This window comes from Mustela nigripes, chromosome 2 (assembly GCF_022355385.1).
Source record: "Mustela nigripes isolate SB6536 chromosome 2, MUSNIG.SB6536, whole genome shotgun sequence".
In the NCBI taxonomy this organism is placed as follows: Eukaryota; Metazoa; Chordata; class Mammalia; order Carnivora; family Mustelidae; genus Mustela; species Mustela nigripes.
In genome coordinates, this window is record NC_081558.1 from 58,061,037 (window position 1) to 58,082,166 (window position 21,130).

The 21,130-nt window shown below is 41.9% G+C and overlaps 2 protein-coding genes across 3 annotated transcripts in view; one reads left to right on the forward strand and one right to left on the reverse strand.

Moving 5' to 3' along the window:
• KBTBD12 (kelch repeat and BTB domain containing 12) overlaps positions 1 to 21,130 on the reverse strand; it is a 73,455-nt gene that overhangs the window by 20,601 nt on the left and 31,724 nt on the right. The window contains exon 6 of one of the 2 annotated variants that reach the window (XM_059390449.1): positions 5,301 to 5,498. In XM_059390449.1, the coding sequence (XP_059246432.1) occupies positions 5,301 to 5,498 (198 nt within the window). Of the gene's footprint in view, positions 1 to 5,300; positions 5,499 to 19,525; positions 20,550 to 21,130 lie in introns of those variants that run through there. The other variant, XM_059390450.1, reaches the window with a different exon arrangement.
• The window catches only part of MGLL (monoglyceride lipase), a 225,908-nt gene continuing 211,197 nt past the window's right edge, over positions 6,420 to 21,130 (forward strand). Inside the window, exon 1 of the mRNA XM_059390453.1 lies at positions 6,420 to 6,491. The gene's annotated coding sequence lies outside the window, so the exon portion shown is untranslated. The remainder of the gene's footprint in view (positions 6,492 to 21,130) is intronic.

A 21,130-nucleotide genomic window follows, 5' to 3' on the forward strand; every position in this document is an offset into this window, starting at 1 on the left:
TTTGTTGAGGATTTTTGCATCCTTATTCTTAAGGGTATTGGCCTATAGTTGCTTTGCAATGTCTTTGTCTAGTTTTAGTATCAGGATGAATTGGAAAATGCTCTCTCTTCTCTATTTTGTGAAGGACTGGGGTTAATGAGCTCTGATGTTTATGAAACATAATGCTGGTTTCCTCACTCTGTTGGAGGTGGAGAAAGAGGTTTTGTATTTGCTTTTGTGTTTGTTTCTGTCCCCTGACCCCATTCTGCGCTGGTGAGTTCTAGGGCTCTGTCAAGAACTGTGCAGAGAATAAGATTTTACAGGGTTGCTTGTTACAGTTTTGTGGACACCGAGAGATGATGTGAACCCCCAAGGTCTGAGATGAAGGGCAATGTCATTCACAGAGAGAGTAGTAGCCAATGCATCAGCATTCTTTATTTGAGACCCAGTTCCCACAGAACAGCATGAAGAGTGACAGGTGATACCTGTGTAGTCAATGGGCTGCATTATAGGAGAGGAACCCTGAGCTTAGGAACCCTAAATCTTTTTTTTTTTAAAGATTTATTTATTTATTTAGGGGGGCAGAGGGACAGAGAGAGGGACATAGCAGACTCGCCACTGAGCATGGACCCTGATGTGGGGCTTGATCCCACGGCCCTGAGATCATGACCTAAGCCAAAATCAGGAGTCAGGTGCCTAACTGACAGAGCCACCCCAGGACCCTGAATCTTTTATAATGGCCAGTAAATATACCTGCCTTTTGCTGCAGAGGGAGACACTGTTTCTGTTTTCTGGGCTGTATGCTATAAAAACATGCTTAAAAAGATAGTCCAGGACAAAGACAGTCAGTGCTTCTGCTCACAAGACATGCCTGAGACTCGTGGAGAATCAGCTCCCAGCAGACCTCCTAGATAATATTTTCTTTCATATCCCTCCCCCCAAACCCCAGTACTCCTGCATTATATGTACTATTATTTATACATTTTAAGTTTAGTTTTTGATTTATCAGTTCTACATGCACATGATGTAAAAGAGCCAAACAGCTTTACAAGGTGTATTCCTTAAAAACAGTCATCTCCTCCCCTCCCCCACATACTGCTCCTCTTTCAACTCTGGCTGAGTCTGCTGGCATTGGGCATTGTTTCTGTAAATAATACTTTTTACACTACTGATGCTGCTTGATTTCTCAGATGAAGGTATTGACTCTCGGCGCCCACCATGGAAAATGGAAAATGCGGTTCTACCTTTCTTTCACATCCCCGTGTTTGCCTACTTCCTGGTTTCCTGTTTTTCCCGAATAGTTAAGGTGTGATGTTGGTCAGCGCAGGGTTTAATACTTACATTATTAGACGCTATTATTATAAAAGCTATTCACAGATGAGCCATGTGCCATACTTCTCCTTTCCTGTACAGCTTCTTGTTTTCTCCACGCCAATTGCTCGGTTTGGTTCGTTTTCATTGCTCTTCTCCAAATGTCTAAATGTCTGGATCTTCCAAAACCTGAAGATCTCATCCGTTTTCTCTGCTGGCAGTCTTCTCCCGCTAAGCCTTTCGAGCCACCCCATTCTGTGCTGATCTCCCCTCAGATCGTCCCTCAACATCTTCCTGGGAATTTCTTCTTTTCTATCGTGTTTGACCCTGTTCCCTGGATCCAGTGTCAATTCTTTTTTGGTTTATCTGTCCATTTTTGGTGAATCGTATCCTAATAAAAGGGCACAGAGGAGTTACATATTTTGAGACATTTCTTGGCTGAATTTGTGCCCTCCCGCTTAATGAATAATTCAGCAGGTATAGAAGTGTAGGTGGAAAATAATTTCCCCATAGGATCTTTGAAGGCATTTGCTTCATTTTCTTCTGGATTCCAAGGTCTTGGTTCAGAATTGGAAGCCGTTCTGATTCTTGACATTTTGTATGAAACCTATTCCCCTCTCTCTCTGGAAGTTTTTGGGATCTTTTATTTGTCCCTAAGTGCTTTAGTTTGGGTTGGTTTTCATTCACTGTGTGTATTTCATGTGGTGCATCCTTGTGAACTGGTGGCTTCAGTTCTGGGAAAATTTCTTAATTTATTTTACAGATGATTTATTCCTCCCCATGTTCTCTGCTCTTTTTTACTGGAACTCCTTCTTATTCAAACGATGGACACTTTGGACTTGTTTCCTGTCTTACTTTCCATTGAACTGGTTTTCACTCTGCTTTCTGAGAAGTTCCTCCACTCTACCCTCCAAATTTCCTATTGTATATTTAATTTTGCCTATCATACTTTTAATTTCCAAGAACTCTTTGAAATATGCTTTTCCCGTTCATTGACGGCAGTGTTTTCTCTTACGTCTCTGAGGACACTTCTCCTGTTACAATTTCCGTTTCCTCCAAGTTGCTCTTTTTTATTTGTTTTGACTTTTTCTCTGATTTACACATTTTCCTCAAACCTCTGAGATCCTCCAGCTGTTTGTTCATCTTTAAGAGTGGGATGTTGTGGAAGCTTTCTCTGTGAGGTTCTCCACGGGGTGATTTGGCTTTCCCTTATCAGGGCTGGCCAAAGGCAAGTCTTCCAGTCCCATGCCTGGAGGGTATGGTTGTCCACATTCTGGAAGCCAGGAAGGAAGAAAAGTGGGGATCTCAATATTCTGTGTGCAGCTGTTCACTTACTCTGCCTGCTTCAGTACTGAGCACCCGCCTTCTGCTCCTGGCCTCAGCCTTGGTCTCCATTAGGGTGGAGGCAGGGCTCTGCGTCTCTACTGAGAGTAAGGAGGAGAGTCAGGTCTTCCTTTCCTCTGGCAGCATCACCTTCCTTCCCTCCTCCAGAGGTGCCTGTTGTTGCCAGTCCCTGAGGTTGCCCAGGGTTCTGTGCTACAAATCTGGGGGTTTTGTCTGTATGCTTGCTTTTCCTGTGGCCAGTTCAGGATGGAACTTTCTCAGGTTTGGTTAATTACTACTTATTCCTTGGCCCTCCAGCTTCCAGAATTTGGTTGCTGTTGCCCTCCCTCTTCTTTCCTTTGTCCGACTGGGTTTATTCCTTTCACTGTCATTTTAGTGGGGCTTGGGGAGAAAATAGAGGTGTTCAAACTAGTATTTTAACCAAAACCAAACTATTAAATTTATCACATGTTTGACATGTTGGACATACTGCTGGCATCCCAAATGCTTATAAAAAGTTACATTTCAATCACCTTTTTACTGAATTCACTGAGTAGATTATAAAAGATCAATTTCTTGATTGTGGTTTTCTGACTAAATAAATGGGATGACTAGGTTCGTGTCACACGAGGAGAGAAAATTCAGTGCCTGTTTTTAGATCTGATGCTGAGGTTGCTGGTTCATCACGAGCACGCTATTATACAATTGCTCCATTTTCATAAAACCCCAGTGATGATTCGTTTAGCTTATCCCAGAAAATCCACTGTGTTAGAACCAAATAATTAAAATGGACTTTGAGAGTCATATGGTAAATCCCTTTCCCTCTGGCTGAAAGCATCATTACAGTACCAAGAAAAGAGATTGTCTCTTGGTATGAGTGTAGACAGGTTTGAAAAGCTGGAGGGTATCAATTCTCTAACTTGATATTATACAAGGAAAGATAAGATAAAGATGGAAGACAAAACAGAATTATCTTTCAGGTCCTTAGATGCTAATTGCCACCCATCCCTCTGGATGCCCTGGGGCTACCTTTTGTAATTCTCTGTTTTTCTCTTCTGGTCTGGAGAAAGCCAAAAGCCAGAGGATGGAGAGGAGATTTGTGATTGCAGCTGGAGGAGAGCCCTGGTTGGGTGTGCGGGTCCAGCAGCTGGGATCTCTCTCCTGGCTCCTTGTGTTCTGGCTTGCGCCCAGAGCATGAACCAGGGGAAATCCATCAGATCTCCTTCCTGAGCCAGGTTTCTTGCTACCATGATAGATTCCTTTACATAAGGATGTGATGTTTCATATAAAAGACATTAAAATAGTTTTTAAAAAACCTCTTTGGAAAGTCCTTTGAAGAAAGAGAGGGAAAAGGGAAATGAAAGCTTTTTATTATGGGAATGTTCAAGCATACACAGAAGTAGTGAAATGATGTGCTGATGCATCCATTAGCCAACTTTAACAATTATCGACATCTTACCGATGCCATAAAATCTGCTCTTGCCCCCCTCACTCCATTGACTTTTTTAAAAAAGTATTTGCTGGAGTAGATTAAAGTGAGTTTCAGACAGCATATCCTTGTCACCCATGAATACTTTTAAATGATCTCTAATTGTTCACATTCTTCTTTTTCCTTTTTCCTTTATACAAACCACAATGTCACTATTATCATAACCTAACAATGAACAATTCACTACTATCCTCTAATATTCTAGTCCATGTTAAAATTTTCCAGACTATCTGAAAAATATCTTTTTATGCAAAAATTTGTCCAGATCAAGAGCCAAATAAGTCCCACTCATTGTATTTGGTTCATTTATCTCCTGTCTCTTTTAGTTCTTAATGATAACCTCATTCTTTAACTTCCATATAACGATGTACATTAAAAATGAAGGTGGGCTTATTAAAGACTTGGCCTTGTTGCAATGTCAGCTTTATTTGAATCTGGCACCCTTCCGAAGTTTGAAGTGCTCTCAAGGCATGCTTTTCATGGCTATGTACTGGCCTAGTGCTTCTATTAGCGAGGTTAGAATTGAACAGTTAGTCATTTTAATATAACTGCACTCTGCCTTATTTACTGATGCAACCAATCAAGCTTTGCAGGAAGTTGCTTATTAGCTTTGTGCGTATTTAAAAATGTCCCCGTTACGTTAAAAATGATAAATCCATACTGTATATTGCAAAGATGGTACAATTTGATAGGTGGGAACTAAGTGTGGTAATAAATACATGCATTAGGCATTACTTTAGAAATGCTTTCAAGCAATTTATTTGAAGTGGGAGCAGTGGAGAAGGGAGAAGCACGTCCTCTGAGGGCCGGCTCTCTTGGTCAACAAGGACAGCAATAAAACCCAGCACTTCCGGTCGCGATCCACTTCCACGTGTTCTTCAAGCGTCAGCCCTGCAATGAGGATTTGACTTGCTTTTCCCAACTCTGTTCTCGTACTCAGCTAAGAGTTACTGAGTGTCTGCTCTATGGCAGACGCATTATAAACTAGATCTCATTTCACCCGAACAGTAGCCTGTGAAGGTAGTAGCCCTCTTTTGCTGATGTGAAAAGCCAAGTTCAGACCTTGGCTCTGAAGGCCGGGCTTTTGCCAGGGCTCACCCTGCTCTCAGGATTATTCTTTGGTGGCCGTGTCAATTAAGGGGAGAGGTTAAAGTCAATGCCGAGGGAGGTTATCAAGCATTTGCAATGGGATCAATACCTGCTCCGTGGAATCCCCCGCAGACATAGAGCTTCCCATCCACGGCTCCTGCATTGGTGGAATTGGTTCGGAGGGAGAGCAGGGGACTTGGCATAGGTGGGCCCTCTCTCCAGAAGTCCCCATCAGGGTTATAGATCTCCACCACATCAAGGCACTTTCGAACCTGGCCTTTGTCTCGACCTACACAGCCAATTCCACCTACAGAGAACAGTACACGGAAATGAGATGACTGAGAACTTCAATTTCCCTGTGACTCGCTCCCCCTTCCACCTACAATTTGTATCACACATTACAGGCCTTCGACTTTTCTGTCTTGCCTGGTGCTCCTTCTCAGGTAATTTCTAAGCAATAGTGATGTCTGTTCTGTGCTCCATAGCCAAGTTGAATATCACCTTTTCTTAGAGTGTTCTGTTTGTGCTTATGCATGAAACTGATCCACTGCAGGCTTTATGTTCTACAACATCCAACTCTAGTTCACACCATGAAAAACCCCATTAGGGGTTGTTTCATGTTTGCTTGCCAGGGCAGCTTGACTCTGGACATCTGTCTTTCAGATGATCCTTGCCAGCGATTTCACTGACCTGCCAGTAGGGGGCGTCCTTTCTGTTCCTCATCGATGTAAACCTGTCTCTTCCTCTCCTAAGTTGCGGGGACTTTTCCCCGTTAGGGAAGGGCCATCCTTTGACAAATTTCAGGTTGGGGGTCAAAGAAAGGCTCCAAACCCAAATGCCCGGTGCCTCTTCTATTTTCAGATGATACAGTTCATTGAACAGATACTGGTAGTAAGTGAGAGTGGTGATGGCAGAGGACTTTGGAGGAAGGCTCTTTTATAAAATTTTTATTATTTATTTTTCCCCCCTTTGCTGACGGAGCCCAGCCTGTTTCCTGTGTGGATCCAGGGCGTGAGGCTATCAACTCAGGAAGCTCTTAGCAGCTTTCTCTCTTATCCGACTGGATAAATAATTTAGCCCGTTACCCTGCCAAGTCTGAGCCGCAGCCTTTCTGAGGAGGGGAACACACTGGCCTTGGTTAACTGCACCGCTCTGCGCTTCACGGCCCTCTTCCAGGGTGGCGCTGTGGTAGCTGGAGGTTTCCTAGTCCAGCAAAAAGTGGCATTTCCAGTTTGTGGGGCAAGACAGCTTCGGGAAGAGGACTTCTTCCCAGCAGCTAAACCTGGCCACTTCCCAACAGGTAAGAACGAGATGCTTTAGTTACCTGCTCCCCAAGACCCAGGAGAGATATTGCTAGGCTGGATGATATTACAACCACTTCGGAAGACCTATGAATAAGGGGAAGCGAACAGGTTAAGTGCAAGTCCCTGGGAGCCAGGCTGGGGCACGCCGAGCAACCAGCATCCTGAACATAACTTAGATGTTTCAATGAAGGTCCATTAGAAAAGCTTCCCCAACATCGTGCATATGAAGAATGGGCATTATTCTTTCGGTTTTTGAAATAATTAGAACGCTTGCCGTTTTTGTTTCTCTGTTACTGAGTGTATTTAATTATAACGTTCAGCCCTTCCTCCGCTCTTGGAAACATGTGCCCTTTCTGTTTGGTTGGCAGACAGCACACACGCTCCCCTTGAGGGTGCCATGGCTGGCGGGGTATTGTCTCAGCTTCTGACCATTAACGCCTGAATACGTTCTCCTTCTCACTTGGATGTAATCCCACCATCAAGTACACTTAGAGCATCTCTCTAACAGCAGACTAATGAGCTTAAACTGAAGGTGAATCCTGATTAGATAAATAATCAAATATAAGCGTGATCATTATTAATAAGTCAGCAGCAGCACTACAAGAGAAACTCTTTTGATGAGAGAAATCTAGGGTAGGATCAGTACATCTTCAGAATTTCAATGAGATACCTCCATATCTTTAATTTATATGCTACCAGAACCTCTCAGCCTGACTTTTCTGTATTCAAAACAGTCCAATGGATAGAAACTGTCTTTGCGAGTCATGCCCAAATGGACCTTGAACGCCAACCCTGCACCTCAGTGTTTTAGTGGTGGTGGGGGAGGGGAGGGAGAAAATGACAGGACAGTGCCTCCCTCCCCTCGTTTCTGTTTCTACAAAGATGAAGACCCGCTCTTCTTGGGTTTGGCTGCTACAGATTCATCCCTTTCTTTCCTCTTCTTTGCAGGCTCACATGCAAAGCCTGTCAGGGAGCTGGCTGAGGGCAGACGTGAGCCACCGGCCTAGGACTCCCTGTCCTCAGCTCCCTGCCTACAGTGGCCCTGGCTCCTGGCTCTTGCCTGCTGAGCTGCCTTCAGGTGGCGGGCTTACTCTGTTCTTCCCTGGGCTGGATCCAAAAGAGGAAGGGGATTGTGTAATTGGTCTGTCAAGCTCTCAAAGTTGCTTGCATTGCCAAAGAAGCTTTTGAAACAAGCTTTAGTAAATGTCTTTGCTGTTGTAGCCTCCCTTGTGACACAAAAAGCAGGTAAGCTTTTGGGAACTGACAGATCTTGGTTCATATGCTTGTGTCCATTTCCTAACATGGGTCCCTTTGATCGCTCTAAGCCTCAACTTTCTCATCTGTAAATTAAAGATAATAAGATCATGTTCATAAGTTGTGGCAAAGATTAAGTGATTACATAACTGTAACGGGGTAAAAAGCCATTACTCTGGGAGTTTCTTTATTCTCATGTACTGCTTGTGAACAAAGTGTTTGGCACCTAGCAAGCATTCGGTCATGTTAATTCTTTCTCCTGCATGTTCTAGAGTGTTAGGTAAATAAGCCAGTGTTCACCGAAGTGGCTGAAATCTTACATTTGCTTACTCCGAATTTAACTATTTTCTAGGTCTACAGTTGATGGCCTACTGACTGTATGGTGAAATCTCTCTTAAAATTTTCTTCCAAGGTTGGATAGAGACAATCAAAATGTCAAAGGGCTACCATTTAAATAGGCCAAGCGTTCACCTCAACCATTGGCTGGGGAGGAAAGCTCCCTGACAAGATTTAGAGGAATTCATTTGTTGGTGAACATCTGAGAGAGGTAGACTCTGGCAGGTGACATCCTAAATGCCAGGCAAGGATTTTGCAATCCCAGGCCTCCAGGAGGGAAGCTGGCCCACACATCTGAGAGGACAAACTACTTCCTGACTCGCACATCAAAGGCAATCTATTCACTGCTGATATGATGCCTGTGACCATTTGTTCTCACTGGAGTTGTCTGCTCTCTGAGCTTTTTCTACTCTCATTTTAGAGTTCCCAATGCAGAGCCCAAGACCCTGGAAAACAAAATCTTATACCTTTCTTAGTCTAACCAGGCGTCTCGGGTGTTTTTAGAAAAAAAAGTCGAGGATTGGGTTGAAAGCACACTTATCTGCCATTTACAAAATGCTGGGTGGTGCTGGCCTTGCTTATTTAGTGTGTCTTGGCTCACAGATCATGGGCTGATAGTCCTCATTTATGATAAGGCTTTCCTCTTCACCTGCTAACCCTTTACCGTGCTTTGCCAGTTTTTTTTTTCTCACCAGGTTAAGAAAACAATCAACTCTCTGCATTTGCTTTGCTCTTCAAAACACTACCATGAAAATCAAATTAAAGAGCTGAAAAGGAAGACCAAGTTCCATTTGTTAAAGCTTCATTTTGCTTGATTTTTGAGGGAAAATCAGCTGTTTGAAAGATCTCACGTTTCCACCAGAATAAGAAATACATTTCCCAGTGGAAATGTGGTAGCGGGATAGTAAATTCTGGCACTGAGCCTGTGGGTGCCAAATAAGCTGCAGTTACAAAATTGCTGTCTCCTCTGATTCTGAATGGCCCCTGGGCTTCACATCTTAATCCGGTACTGGGCGTCAGTGGATTTCACTGTGTGAGTGAAGTCTGGCCCCATCCTGTCAGTTCTTTCAAGCCCTGGACAGATCTTTCCCTTGTTCCTTCCCTGTTCCTCTTCATGAGCTTGTCCTGCAGGCCCTGGCAGGTCTGAAGGCTGAGCTGGTCTAGGGAGAACAAGGGAGAGCCTGGGAACGCTGGGTAGCAGCAAGTGTACCCGGTGACGTAGAGATGTCACAGCAGGTCAGAGGTGACAAGGCACAGCCTCAGATAAGTAGCGCCACTATCCAGCTTGGTTCAGCACCCTCTGTATCTCAGCCATCGCCCAGTTCTGTTGGTTGCGCCTCAACGCGGTCTCCTGTCTGTCCCTTCCTTGAAAGATGCGCAAGCTTTCATGACCCAGACACGGCCTGGAGCCTCACCTTTCCTCCAGCGCACTCCACCGCCTTGAGCTGTGGGCACGGTGGGCTGCGTGCTGTTCCCCAAACAGGTTACAACTGTATAGCTCTTGGCTTTTGCTTGGCCTGGTCTTTGCCTAAAATGACCTCTTCTCTGCCTCCCCCACTTCATAACCCCCTACTTCTCTTTTAAGGCTCAGTTCAATAGTCACCACTAAGAAATCCTTCATGTCCAGGGGACCTGGCTGGCTCAGTCCATACAGCATGTGACTCTTGATCTCCGGGTTGTGAGTTAGAGCCCCAAGCTGGGTGTAGAGATTACTTAAAAATAAAAAATAAAAATAAAAATAAAGAAGACTTTCATGTCTCTCTACACAAAATTGTTCATTCCTTTCTTGGCTCCCACTATCTTTCGAACAGAAATCAGATTCTTATAAGATATATTGTTCTTTATTTAGGTTTGTCTTGCTATTAGTTTAGATTATAAGTCACATGAGGGCAGAATCATGTCTAATTTACATCTGTATTCTCAACACTTTTTAGAGATAGTTAAGAAATAAAAATTTAACTAAATGTATAAAAGGATCAGCTCCTCACCCTCACCCGAGGTATCTTATCTTCTTATAATTTTTTCTTGTCAAAACAAAAAGCAATGACTTTCTTCCCAGAACGGGACAAGCCCTGAGTCCAGAGAGCTGAAAACTCACTTCCAGTCAGTTTAGAAAGGTCATCTTCTTCAGGATCTAGGACTCTAGGTCCAGTCTGTTGTTGGGGTTGTCTCTACCCCCAGGTTGGCCTGCCTAAAGAATCAGTCACTTCTCTTAACCCGGGGTGGACCTAATCTGACAGGACAGGAAGTGGCCTTGTGAGAACTAGTCACCGGATACAGTGCACAGCTGAAAAATGTGGATACACAGGATATGAATCCTTCTCTGAGCCACTAAGTATAATGTCTTCTTTGTAAGGGATCTTAATAATATTTACTATTAATCTTTGGCATATTTATCTCATGTGTAAACAAAATGATTTGCAGGAAGTCATCATTTTGTGCTCATTTCCATATTTGCCCAAGGACTAATAGATAAAGAGAGTGATAAAAAAATGATCACATCTATGAATTAGGATAAACTAGTTGAGGAAGGTAATACATTCTACTCCTTTATGATGTTTTAAAACATATATTATGTTATCTCTGGCTTAGTGAGTTGAAGATACCAGATGTAATTAAAGATTTTCTTAAGGATTCAGGAGTAACCATATGACCTGTTGTCATTAATATGCCATATATATGGACTAGTTGACTCTATACCTCAGGCTTCATGAGAACAGACCTAAGATTTACTTTCTTGAACAAATCCTTGCCATTGGTGTGGCTTTTAGCAATTTATCTCTTCTCATAGAAAAAAGCATAGAATGTATAGTTGCACAATCCTTTTGCTACGAACACTATGCTTTTCTGCAAACACATGCAACTACATCAGTGGCCAAGACAACCCTCTCCAAAGACACTTCTCATTCATTTTCAGCACTTTTTCATCAGCAGCTTTCTCGTTGTAGGAGCTTCCAACTTTGACTTCAGGATAAGGAACACTTTAAACTTCTAATTAATTTTAAGCAGTGTATGTTTTAAATATCCCCCTTGTGTTTGTCCTAGATATCAGAAAATAACACGTTTAAGATTCTTTTGTCCTTAAGACACAGTCTACCGGGAAACCAGAGGCAAATATGAAACCATAAGTGATAAAGCACTATAATTATATATGGATTGAATAAAGCAGAATTTCTAACTAACGGTCATAATGAAATGTGGGACTGTCAACTCTCTGTGAACTTTTAGGGTATCAGTGATAAAAATTCCTAATAGCTAAATTGCAATTTGGGAGCCACAGGCCAACTTCGGTCTCTTAGAGACTTATTTCGGGATTCCCTGCTGAGAGTGCCAGATAATCAAGGTTAAAATCCTTCAGATGGGGGCGACTGGGTGGCTTAGTTAGTTAAGGGTCTGACTCTTGACTTCGGCTCAGGTCATGATGTCAGGGTCATGAGATTGAGCCCTGCATTGAGCTCTGTGCTCAGCGGGGAGTCTGTTTGAGATTCTCTCCCTTTCTGCGGCCTTTCCTCCTGCTGAGTCTCCCTCTCTCTCTTTCAAATACACAAATAAATCTTTTTAAGAATCCTTCATTGATTAACTGGAAACACATTTCGTGGACATCCACAACAAAAAGATGATGAGGTTTCACTCCAGTTCAAAGTCCCCTCAGCTGATGAATCTCTAAATCCCAGCCTTTTCTCAGAGAAAGATGACACAAAGAATAGCTTGTCTGACGTCTTTGGCCATTGTAAAAACATAGTGCCCCCCTTTTTTTCTTTTCTTTCTCTCTTTCTTCTTCTTCTTCTTCTTTTTTTTTTTTTTGGTCCTGCATGAACTTAAGAAATGTCTATCTAAGACCAGAACATTTCTGGGATTTGATCAGACCATACCCAACAGCCTGCTCTGATAACTTATGAATGCCAGAATACTTAAAAAAAAAAAAGATTTTATTTATTTATTTGACAGAAAGAGTGAGCATGAGAGAGAGCATGCACAGCAGGGAGGCAGAAGCAGGCTCCCTGCTGAGCAGAGAGCCTGATGCAGGGCTCGATCCCAAGACCCTGAGACCATGACCTGAGCAGAAGGCAGATGGCCCCCAATGCCAGGATACTTTGACCAAATGAGCTTGCCATCCTCCTAGGGTATCTGACTACACTCTGCCCAGGGGAAGGGAGTTTGACTTGTTCATCTCTGCATCTCTTCTACAAACTGGCCCTGGGGCTGGTTTAGGCCGTAAGTGCTTAGTAAATATTCTGGGCGTGTGATCCCTCCACCTCTTCACTGTTCTCACCCTTATTTGTATTTCTCCAAATGTAGTGTCCTATGATTATTCATGCCAGAACTGCCTGGATGCTTCCTACCATTCAGATTCCTAAGTCCCACTCCAAACCTCCTAGCTCAGAGTATGCCGAGTGTGAGGGTCAGGGAGCTGCCATTTTAACAAACTGAGGTAATTTGAGAAATACTTACGTTAACTTTTAAAAAAGTGCTAAGAGAGTTTTATCCAAAGAAAGATAAAGGCAAAAGTTTACCATAATGAAACTTAACTTCTTTGATCTCATACAATCATTCAACTCTAGAGAGATCTTTGAAGTGCATTTACTCTAGTGAGTGGAACCTTCAGGGTGACTTTCCCTGTGCCACCTGCAGTGGCTCTCCAGCTGGGAGGCAGACGGCAGTGCGACCCTTTCAGTAAGCTAGTGAGGCCTAGAGTGGTCTCCTGGAGAAAGTGACACCAGTGGTTTGGGGTATCAGCTGTGCAGGAAGACTTTTGTTGGCTAGCTCCCCAGACAGGGAAAGGAAAAGTTCAACTTTAAAAAATAACCCACAATGCCTGTAACTCTGATGATCTTTGTGGCTTTTTAGGGAGTGGAAGAACAGGACAAACTGTAGAGATGAGAGAAGTCAGTGCGGTAAACCAGTATTGACCAAGCTCCTATCACAGAAGCCAGGCCCTGGGCTGGCTCTTGGAAGGGATGTGGACATGGAAGATGCAAGATCTCTTCCCGTAAGCCGTCTGACTGTAGTGTGAGGAGGGCGACGACCAACCCAGAGCCGCTTGTGCAGGGAACCAGCGCAATTAACCCTCACTTAGTGCTCCCACAACCACCAAGGGCGTTTTTTGCCAGACGTTGAAGGATGTGTAGGAGTTAGTGAAATGGAGGTGGAGGCATTAAAAACAGAGGCGGGAGAATAGCATAGGCACAGAGTGGAGGTGTGTTCAGGGAATGACTGTCAGTTCCCGTGGCTGGAATTTAGGTCTTGTGGGGTTGGGAGGGAAGAGGCTGGAGGAGATGAGGCTGAATAAACAGGTTGCGGCCAGTTTGGGACATGTCTGAACATTTCCTCAAAAAGATGCTGGTGCTCACTTTCTGTATTGGATTTTCCTGATCCACCAAGCTGAAGCACCTTCTGAATACAATTTGGCTTTTTAAGAACACTTGCCAGAAATCCATATTTATGAGTATCCATTGTCATTTCAGAAGCAAGTGTAATTAATTCAAAAGTAGGAGATCTAAAATGCTTGCTAGTTTATTTCACAACAGCTTTCTTTTTTTTTCAAAGAAACCCCCGGTACCATATTTAAAATCAATTTTTTGTAATACAGACACTCAACAAGAGCTCATGGCTAGGGTTTCATGGGGTGGAGCCCAGAGGTTTTTTATTTCTTATTTTATTTTTTATTTTATTTTTCAGAAGTTTTGGTATTTCTCAGAAGTTTACCAATAGGAGTCTGCATTTAATCATCTCCTACATTATTACTTTTAAAAATATAATTTTAAACCTTGAAAACAAGGAGTTAACATTTTCTCACAGTAATAGGATATATTACCCTAAATTTTTTAGGCTGCCTGTTTAAAGGACATTTTTTGGAAGACTAGGATATATATGAGTTAAAGTAGCTTAAATGTCTCTTATAATAAGCCTTCATAGTACACATGACAAAAGATTGTTCTTAAAAACCCACGGCCCACTCCCTTCAGCGCATTCCAGTGAAAATGGCTGCACTCCTGAGAAAGTCCTCAGAAAAAAAGCCAAAATGAAAATCAGTCAGTTTTAAATCCCTGGGTTTTCAATAGGGTGTCATTAACTCATAAGGCTTATATAAACTCTTGGAAATTATTGTAGACTCTCCAGGAAGTTATGCAACAGAAGGGCCAGCTATAATGTGCAAAACTGATAAAATACACATGTGACAAAGTGAACAGTGGAGTCACTTACCCAAACAATCTGTATTTTTATGTTAAGAAGGCAACTGAGAGATTTCCAGGAAAAACTATCCAGTATCTGACAAATAAGCCTCTTGGCTAGATTGCCATAATCCCAGGAGCTGTTTTCAACTAAGTTCAAGTTGTTTTGTGTGGCAAGACACTTTTCAAAGACATTTCTGTAGAAACTTAAGACATGTTAACTGAAGCCAATATTCAAACATCTCGAGAACTCCCATCAAACCTCTAGGTTAGCCATGGCCACGGTGTCCGGTGGTTCAAACAGAAAGAATACATTCCAGACAATATTTTCCAAGAGTCCCTCATGTGCAAACGTGCACCTGCTCTACACAGAAAAGCCGTCTGTGTGAACGAGTAGGATGTCGTTGGTGCATATTTATAATGGGAGAGAATGAAAACAGTGGATCGGCTGAACATTTTCGAAGAGCTTTAGAAAGAGGGTAGAACTGGACACACAGCCACTGGGGATCTTAAATTGAGTTTATCCCCACTTTCCCCCCCCACTCCCACCCTGCCCCAGAAGTATTTACTTGATGGGGCATCCTTAGACGGAGGAGACCATCAGAACAAGATTCTGTTATAACCACTGTCCTGTTCTCCTTTGTGTAATTTTAGTCTTTACTCCTTTGATCATATTTTTTTTCCCTTTACTGGTGTACCAAGGGCTGATGACCATCCTAACTTTTAAATTTGCCTCTCTAAGTGATTGCCTATGCAGCTAGTATGCTATGAAGATATGTCAAGCTGATGTTACCAATAATGATGCAACACAAACATGAAAAAGATGTCCCTGTGCCCAGAGAGGGGGATAACAATTTTCTCGAGATTGTTTAAAAAAAAAAAAAAAGAACAACCCACAAAATATACACACAGGTCCCTCCAAATGGTGTCATTTAGACCAAGTTCTCACACTGGTGCTTACGCCATAACCTCATTGCAGTTTCAACCTCCCCCGGAAATGTGGCCTTAACTGGTCAGGCGGGAATTTTTTAGTCCCTGCCCTGAGTCTGCCCTTGGGTCCTCTCCAGCCCCCCTAGGAAAGATGAGATCATCTGCACAATCAGACACCTTGCTTTTCCCCCTAGAAAGCAGCCTTGCCTAAAACAAGCCTCTCCTTTTTGCTAATAACTTTCTTGTCCCTACCTTCTGTCTGTAACAACCTTCCATTATGTACCAATCCTCAGAGTGCCTCTCCACTTGCTAGATGGGGTGCTGCCCCATGACGAATTGTTGAATAAAGCCAATTACATCTTCAGTTTTATTTGGGTGAATTTTGTTATTTAACAGGATGTAATAGTGACTGTTTATCATGAGCTCTAGAGACAAAATACCTCCGGCTCCAGTAAAGCCAATCACATTTCCATTGCAATGTTCAGGTTCTTTCTTTCTGGGTGGGAGTCAGGCTCTTTGCCAATCCAGGACCGGGACCAATTAATTGTTCTATCAGTCTGTTAGATGAGGTGTATGACCCTCCAATACCCTCTGGCAGGCTGTGTTTTCTTATAAAGAGTCTGAAGGGATAAAACCCTTCCCACGCTGATGGGACAGATTCCTAAGGATAACAATCCCATCCCCAGGTGCTGCTCAACTCCGGTGATCCTTGAAAATTTCTCCCTCGCTTTGGCGAATATAGAAAATAGTAAACAAACTATTGTTTACTATTAAAACTCCTTTGCTCAAATAGCTATGGAAATTAGCATAACCTTTGGTTTTCTATTGCTAACCCAGAAGAGTCTGTGCTATTGCTGACACTTCATTTTGTACCTCAATTACCACAGAGGTGGTAGAACAACTTCTATCCATGCAAAAAGAAGAGGCAAACTCTTAAGGAAGACTTAGGGAATTGCTGGGCCTTGTTTTGATGATGCGACCTGGAATAGTTGAGATCGTGCCATGAGAATGTCCTCCACTCCCTTCTTGTATTACTTTGTTATACTTATATAGCATACAGCTTGATTTATTTTTCCAGAGTCTTAAGTCTACAGTGCCATGTAGACCATGTAGGCACTGTCCTAACAAATGTTTCAACAACTGATTTGAAGACAAAAACAGGATGAATTCATGCCAAGCGACAAGCAAATTAAAAATCAGACCCACTAGTAAAACCTTGTCTTCAAAAAGGATCAACAATAGTGGAGAGCATCTGGACAGTCCCAATAGTGTCTCCTGCTGCTTAGGGTAGTAAAAGACTAGAAAGGGGGAGAATAAGAATATATCAAATTGCCACACTCCTAGCAAAAGCCTACCTGTTCTGTGGCTAGAGTAACCAATCAGTATCAGAAGTGATTTTCAGCCTGATTAATCAATCAGTGACAACATGCTTCAGTTAAGCTACTTCTAGAACCAGTCAGTTATGGGGAGCTGCAGACTCTGAGTCAGCTGACCCACTCACTGACTCCTCAGCTACGACTGGCAGGACCCATCCCTGTCTCTATAATGAACACCAACCAGACTTCTTCTTCTTTTTTTTTTTTTAAATTTTTTATTTTTGATAAACATATATTTTTATCCCCAGGGGTACAGGTCTGTGAATCACCAGGTTTACACACTTCACAGCACTCACCAAATCACATACCCTCCCCAATGTCCATAATCCCACCCCCTTCTCCCAAACCCCCTGCCCCCGGCAACCCTCAGTTTGTTTTGTGAGATTAAGAGTCACTTATTGTTTGTCTCCCTCCCAATCCCATCTTGTTTCATTTATTCTTCTTCTACCCACTTCTAACGCTGACAGCAACCCACTCCCACCTGTGTAACAAAGACAATCCAAAATAAACTCCTGCCCACAACCCTGAGATAGTAGTCAGCTCTGTTCAGTCGCGGGATCTCTGACCAGTTAGCCATTCCTACACATAAGGAAGGAATACGCTCCACTTTTTTTTTTTTTAATTCCAGATACTAAGTGCTGGTCTCATCCTTGAACAGTGATCAATAATTGACACCTAATTGAGAAACAGACTAATTTATGATGCACTCAGATATTAAAGCATGAAAGTAACTCAAGCTCACCTTCCTCTACCAAGCTTTGACTTATGTTGTCCCTGGTGCCAAGCATCTTTCTCCTTTTCCTTCTGCTGACTAAGTCCTACCTATAGAGTGAGTGACTATTACCCTCCATATGTCCCCACGGGTGTACTTAACTGTATGCACAACTGATTTGACTGTATCTTCTTCTGGTCCACCAGGTCCTTCTGGACATATAGTGTGATTTCATTTCTAGATGCTCAGCACCCAGCCCAGAGTCTGACATATCATATGCCCAACAGGTATTTGTTGAAAAACTCGAATTACAATATGATAAGAAAATACAGTATCTCTCCAATGGAAATTATTAGTCTATCTGATGTCAATATTATGCAATTGAATCTTGCCTATTATTTAAAAAGGCTTACCTTCCACTGAATTATTTCTCCCCTTAATTCAGAAAGGCCAAATTTTGCTCGTTTTCATTCATCTAGTTCCTAAGAACTGTTTTCATTCCTAAGTCTCTTGATGTTGCTTCTTTCCCATTAGCCCAGGCTCTTTCTACCTCCTTCTTCCCACTTCCCTCACTATACAAATTATGGGTTTCTATACCATATTTTCTTTCCTTACTAAGTGTGTATCCCCCTCCCCTTTACACGTTTTTAGCTCAATGACATGTTTTATAATTTTAATTTTTAAAAAATTTTATTGTAGTAAGAACGTTTAACATGTGATCTATTCTCTTAACACATTTAAGAATGTGCAATACAGTATTGTTGACTCTAGATACAATGTTGTACAGTAGCTCTCTGATTGTATCCATCTTGCTTAACTAAGACTTTATGCCCATTGATTAATAACCCTCATTTTCTCCTTCCCCAGACCCTGGCAACACCATTCTACTCTTTGATTCTGTGAATTTTACTATTAACTATACCTCAGATAAGTGAAATCATGCAGTTTTTGTCTTTCTGTGACTGGCTTATTTCACTTAGCCTAATATCCTCAAGGTTCATCCATATTTTTGCATATTACAGAATTTTCTTCTTTTTTAAGGTTGAATAATAGTCCATTGCATGTACATGCTACATTTTATTTGTTCATCTGTCAATGAACCCTTAGGTTGTTTCCAACCCTTGGCTATTGTGAATAGTGCTTCAACAAACATGAGAGTGCTAATATCTCTTTGAGATCCTAATTTCAAATATTTGGATGAATATCCATATTTGGATAAAATCCCAGAATAAGTTCTGGGATTGCTGGATCATATGGTATTTTTTAATTTTTTATTTAAATTAATTAAATTAATTTCCTTTATTTTTATTTTTGAATTTCTTTTAATTTATTTTTAATTTTGGGGGGAACCTCCATACTATTTTCCATAGTGACTACACTATTTTGGATTATTACTAATAGCAAGTAAGGGTTCCAATTACTTCACATCCTGGCCAACACTTATTCACATGCAAAAAATTGAAATTGAACCCTTACCTCACACCATACACAAAAACCAACTTAAAATGGATTAAGGACTTAAGTATAAGACATGAAACTATAAAACTCTTAGACGAATACTTAGGAGAAGAACTTAGCGACATTGGTTTTACAGTGGTTTCATGGATATGACACCAAAAGCACAGGCAACAAAAACAAAAATAAACAAATGGGACTACATCAAACTATTGAGTTTCTGCACAACAAAGGAAATAATTAGCAGGGTGAAAAGGCATCCTGAAATGGGAGGAAATATTTGCATACCATGTATCTGGTAAGGGGTTTGTAATTTTAATTTTTATACATATTGCCAATATTATTATAAGTTCAGATAACAATAAACAAAATTTAAAAACTACAGAAGTAACAGAAATCACATTATATTCTTACCCATACCCTATGGGTCAAACTATAAAGCCAATCCTTAAACTGGAAAGAAAGCAAGCATAGATAATAAAACTTGCATTTTACCCAAGCCATAATTTAGCTACTGCCCTGGCAAACCATTACAAAAGTTATTAGAGTCAGAGGGCGAAATTAGCTAAATTGGATTTTTTTTTTAAGACCTTATTTATTTATTTGGAAGAGAACACAAGTAGGCACAGAGGCAGGCAGAGAGAGAGAGAGAGAGAGAGAGAGAGAAGCAGGCTCTGCACTGAGCAGAGAGCCCGATGCGGGGCTTGATCCCAGGGTCCTGGGATCATGACCTGGGCCGAAGGCAGAGGCTTTAACCCGCTGAGCCAACCAGGAGCCCCCTAAATTTGATTTTTTAGCTCCTTTCCTTTCTCTGCCTCACCATCCAGCTTGCACATCCAACTGTATAGCAAATAAAATTCAGGTACTGGAAAGAAGAAGCAGAGACTTCACTTGCTTCAGTCTCTAAAGAGTAAGAATTTTTTTTTTTTTTTTAAGATTTCATTTATTTATTTGACAGACAGAGATCACAACTAAGCAGAGAAGCAGGCAGAGAGAGAGGAGGAAGCAGGCTCCCTGCCGAGCAGACAGCCTGATGCGGGGGCTCGATCCCTGAGCCAAAGGCAGAGGCTTAACCCGCTGAGCCACCCAGGTGCCCCAAGAGTGAGAATTTCTTAAGAGACACAGTTAGAACTCTAACTTCAAACATGCAACCATTCTGTTTCTCAACTTGGATTTTGTGAGAAGACCCTACAGAGCCTGTTAAACAGGACTTAGAGATGAGATGTCACAGGACTTACATGCTTACATAGTGGTAAACAAGATTTCCTAAGTCAGCGCCTACGGAGAGCATCTAGCTTATGATTTTTGGCAAGAGGTAAGGAAATAGTGAAACCCTAAAGCCCTAATCTTTTTTTTTTTTTTTTTTTCTCTAAAGCCCTAATCTTGAAGGCAGAGAGTTTCAGGGTCAGCACCACCCAATATATAACTCAGCAGGGTTACTGACCCCCACCCTCAGCTGACTCAACGTAGAGACAAAACCAGGTACTTTCCTAAGGGCCTCTGTAAACCCCTGATGATGGCTACTGAAGCAGTCTTAGTTGAATGGCTGGACCAAAATCAGTAACCTTGATGTAAGAAGGTAGAAAGTAAGGCTCTGTTGTCAGATGACTGGTTCTGTTTCTGCTATGCCATTTAATACCTGTGAGCTTGAATAAGGCACTTACCCTGAGATCTTGTTCTTTCCCTTTTTTCCCTTTATAAAATTGTAAAAAAAAACCATATCATACAAAAAGAATTCCATCTAAAGAAATGAAGTACAGCAATCATTTTTCCACTTCTTGGTAACATGTAGTAGTAGGTATTGGCAGGCTAACGATCCTAAAGCAACGAGAAAAAAATGGGTAAAGAAAGTGGGTAAATTGAAAAAAAAATCATATTTTTAAAGATGTTAGGCCTTGAAAAAAATAAGGACTGGATGAGCTAAAATTCCAGAGAAGAAAGAGCCCTTTCTGGGCCATTTTTTGTACCTGGGATATTTGCTTATTTTGGACCAAGGCAAAGAGCTGGATTGGACACAGACGGGGGTACTCTGGTGAGGGGATTAGAAACCAGGGTGGGGGGCAGGGGGGAGTTGTGTGGGGCTAGTGTGACAGATTGAAAACTAGAGAATCTGCAAAGAGGAACTTCCCACATGTGGCCAATTTTTTTTTTTTTTTAATTCGAAAATGCTGAGTTATAAAGGCAATCTGGGATTCTGGGCCAAATACTTTTAATGGTCAAAGGAACATCCCAGAATTGCATGGTATGTAGAAGACCAAACCCAACTAAAGTGAGGGGCCCTGCTGTAAAGGAGAGGTCTCCCCTTGAGATATTGTCAGGTCTTAAAGCTGTTCATGAAAGCTAAAGGGCAAAGCTAAAAAAACTCAAGGGAAGAACTGAATTCCCACAATCTTAGGGGA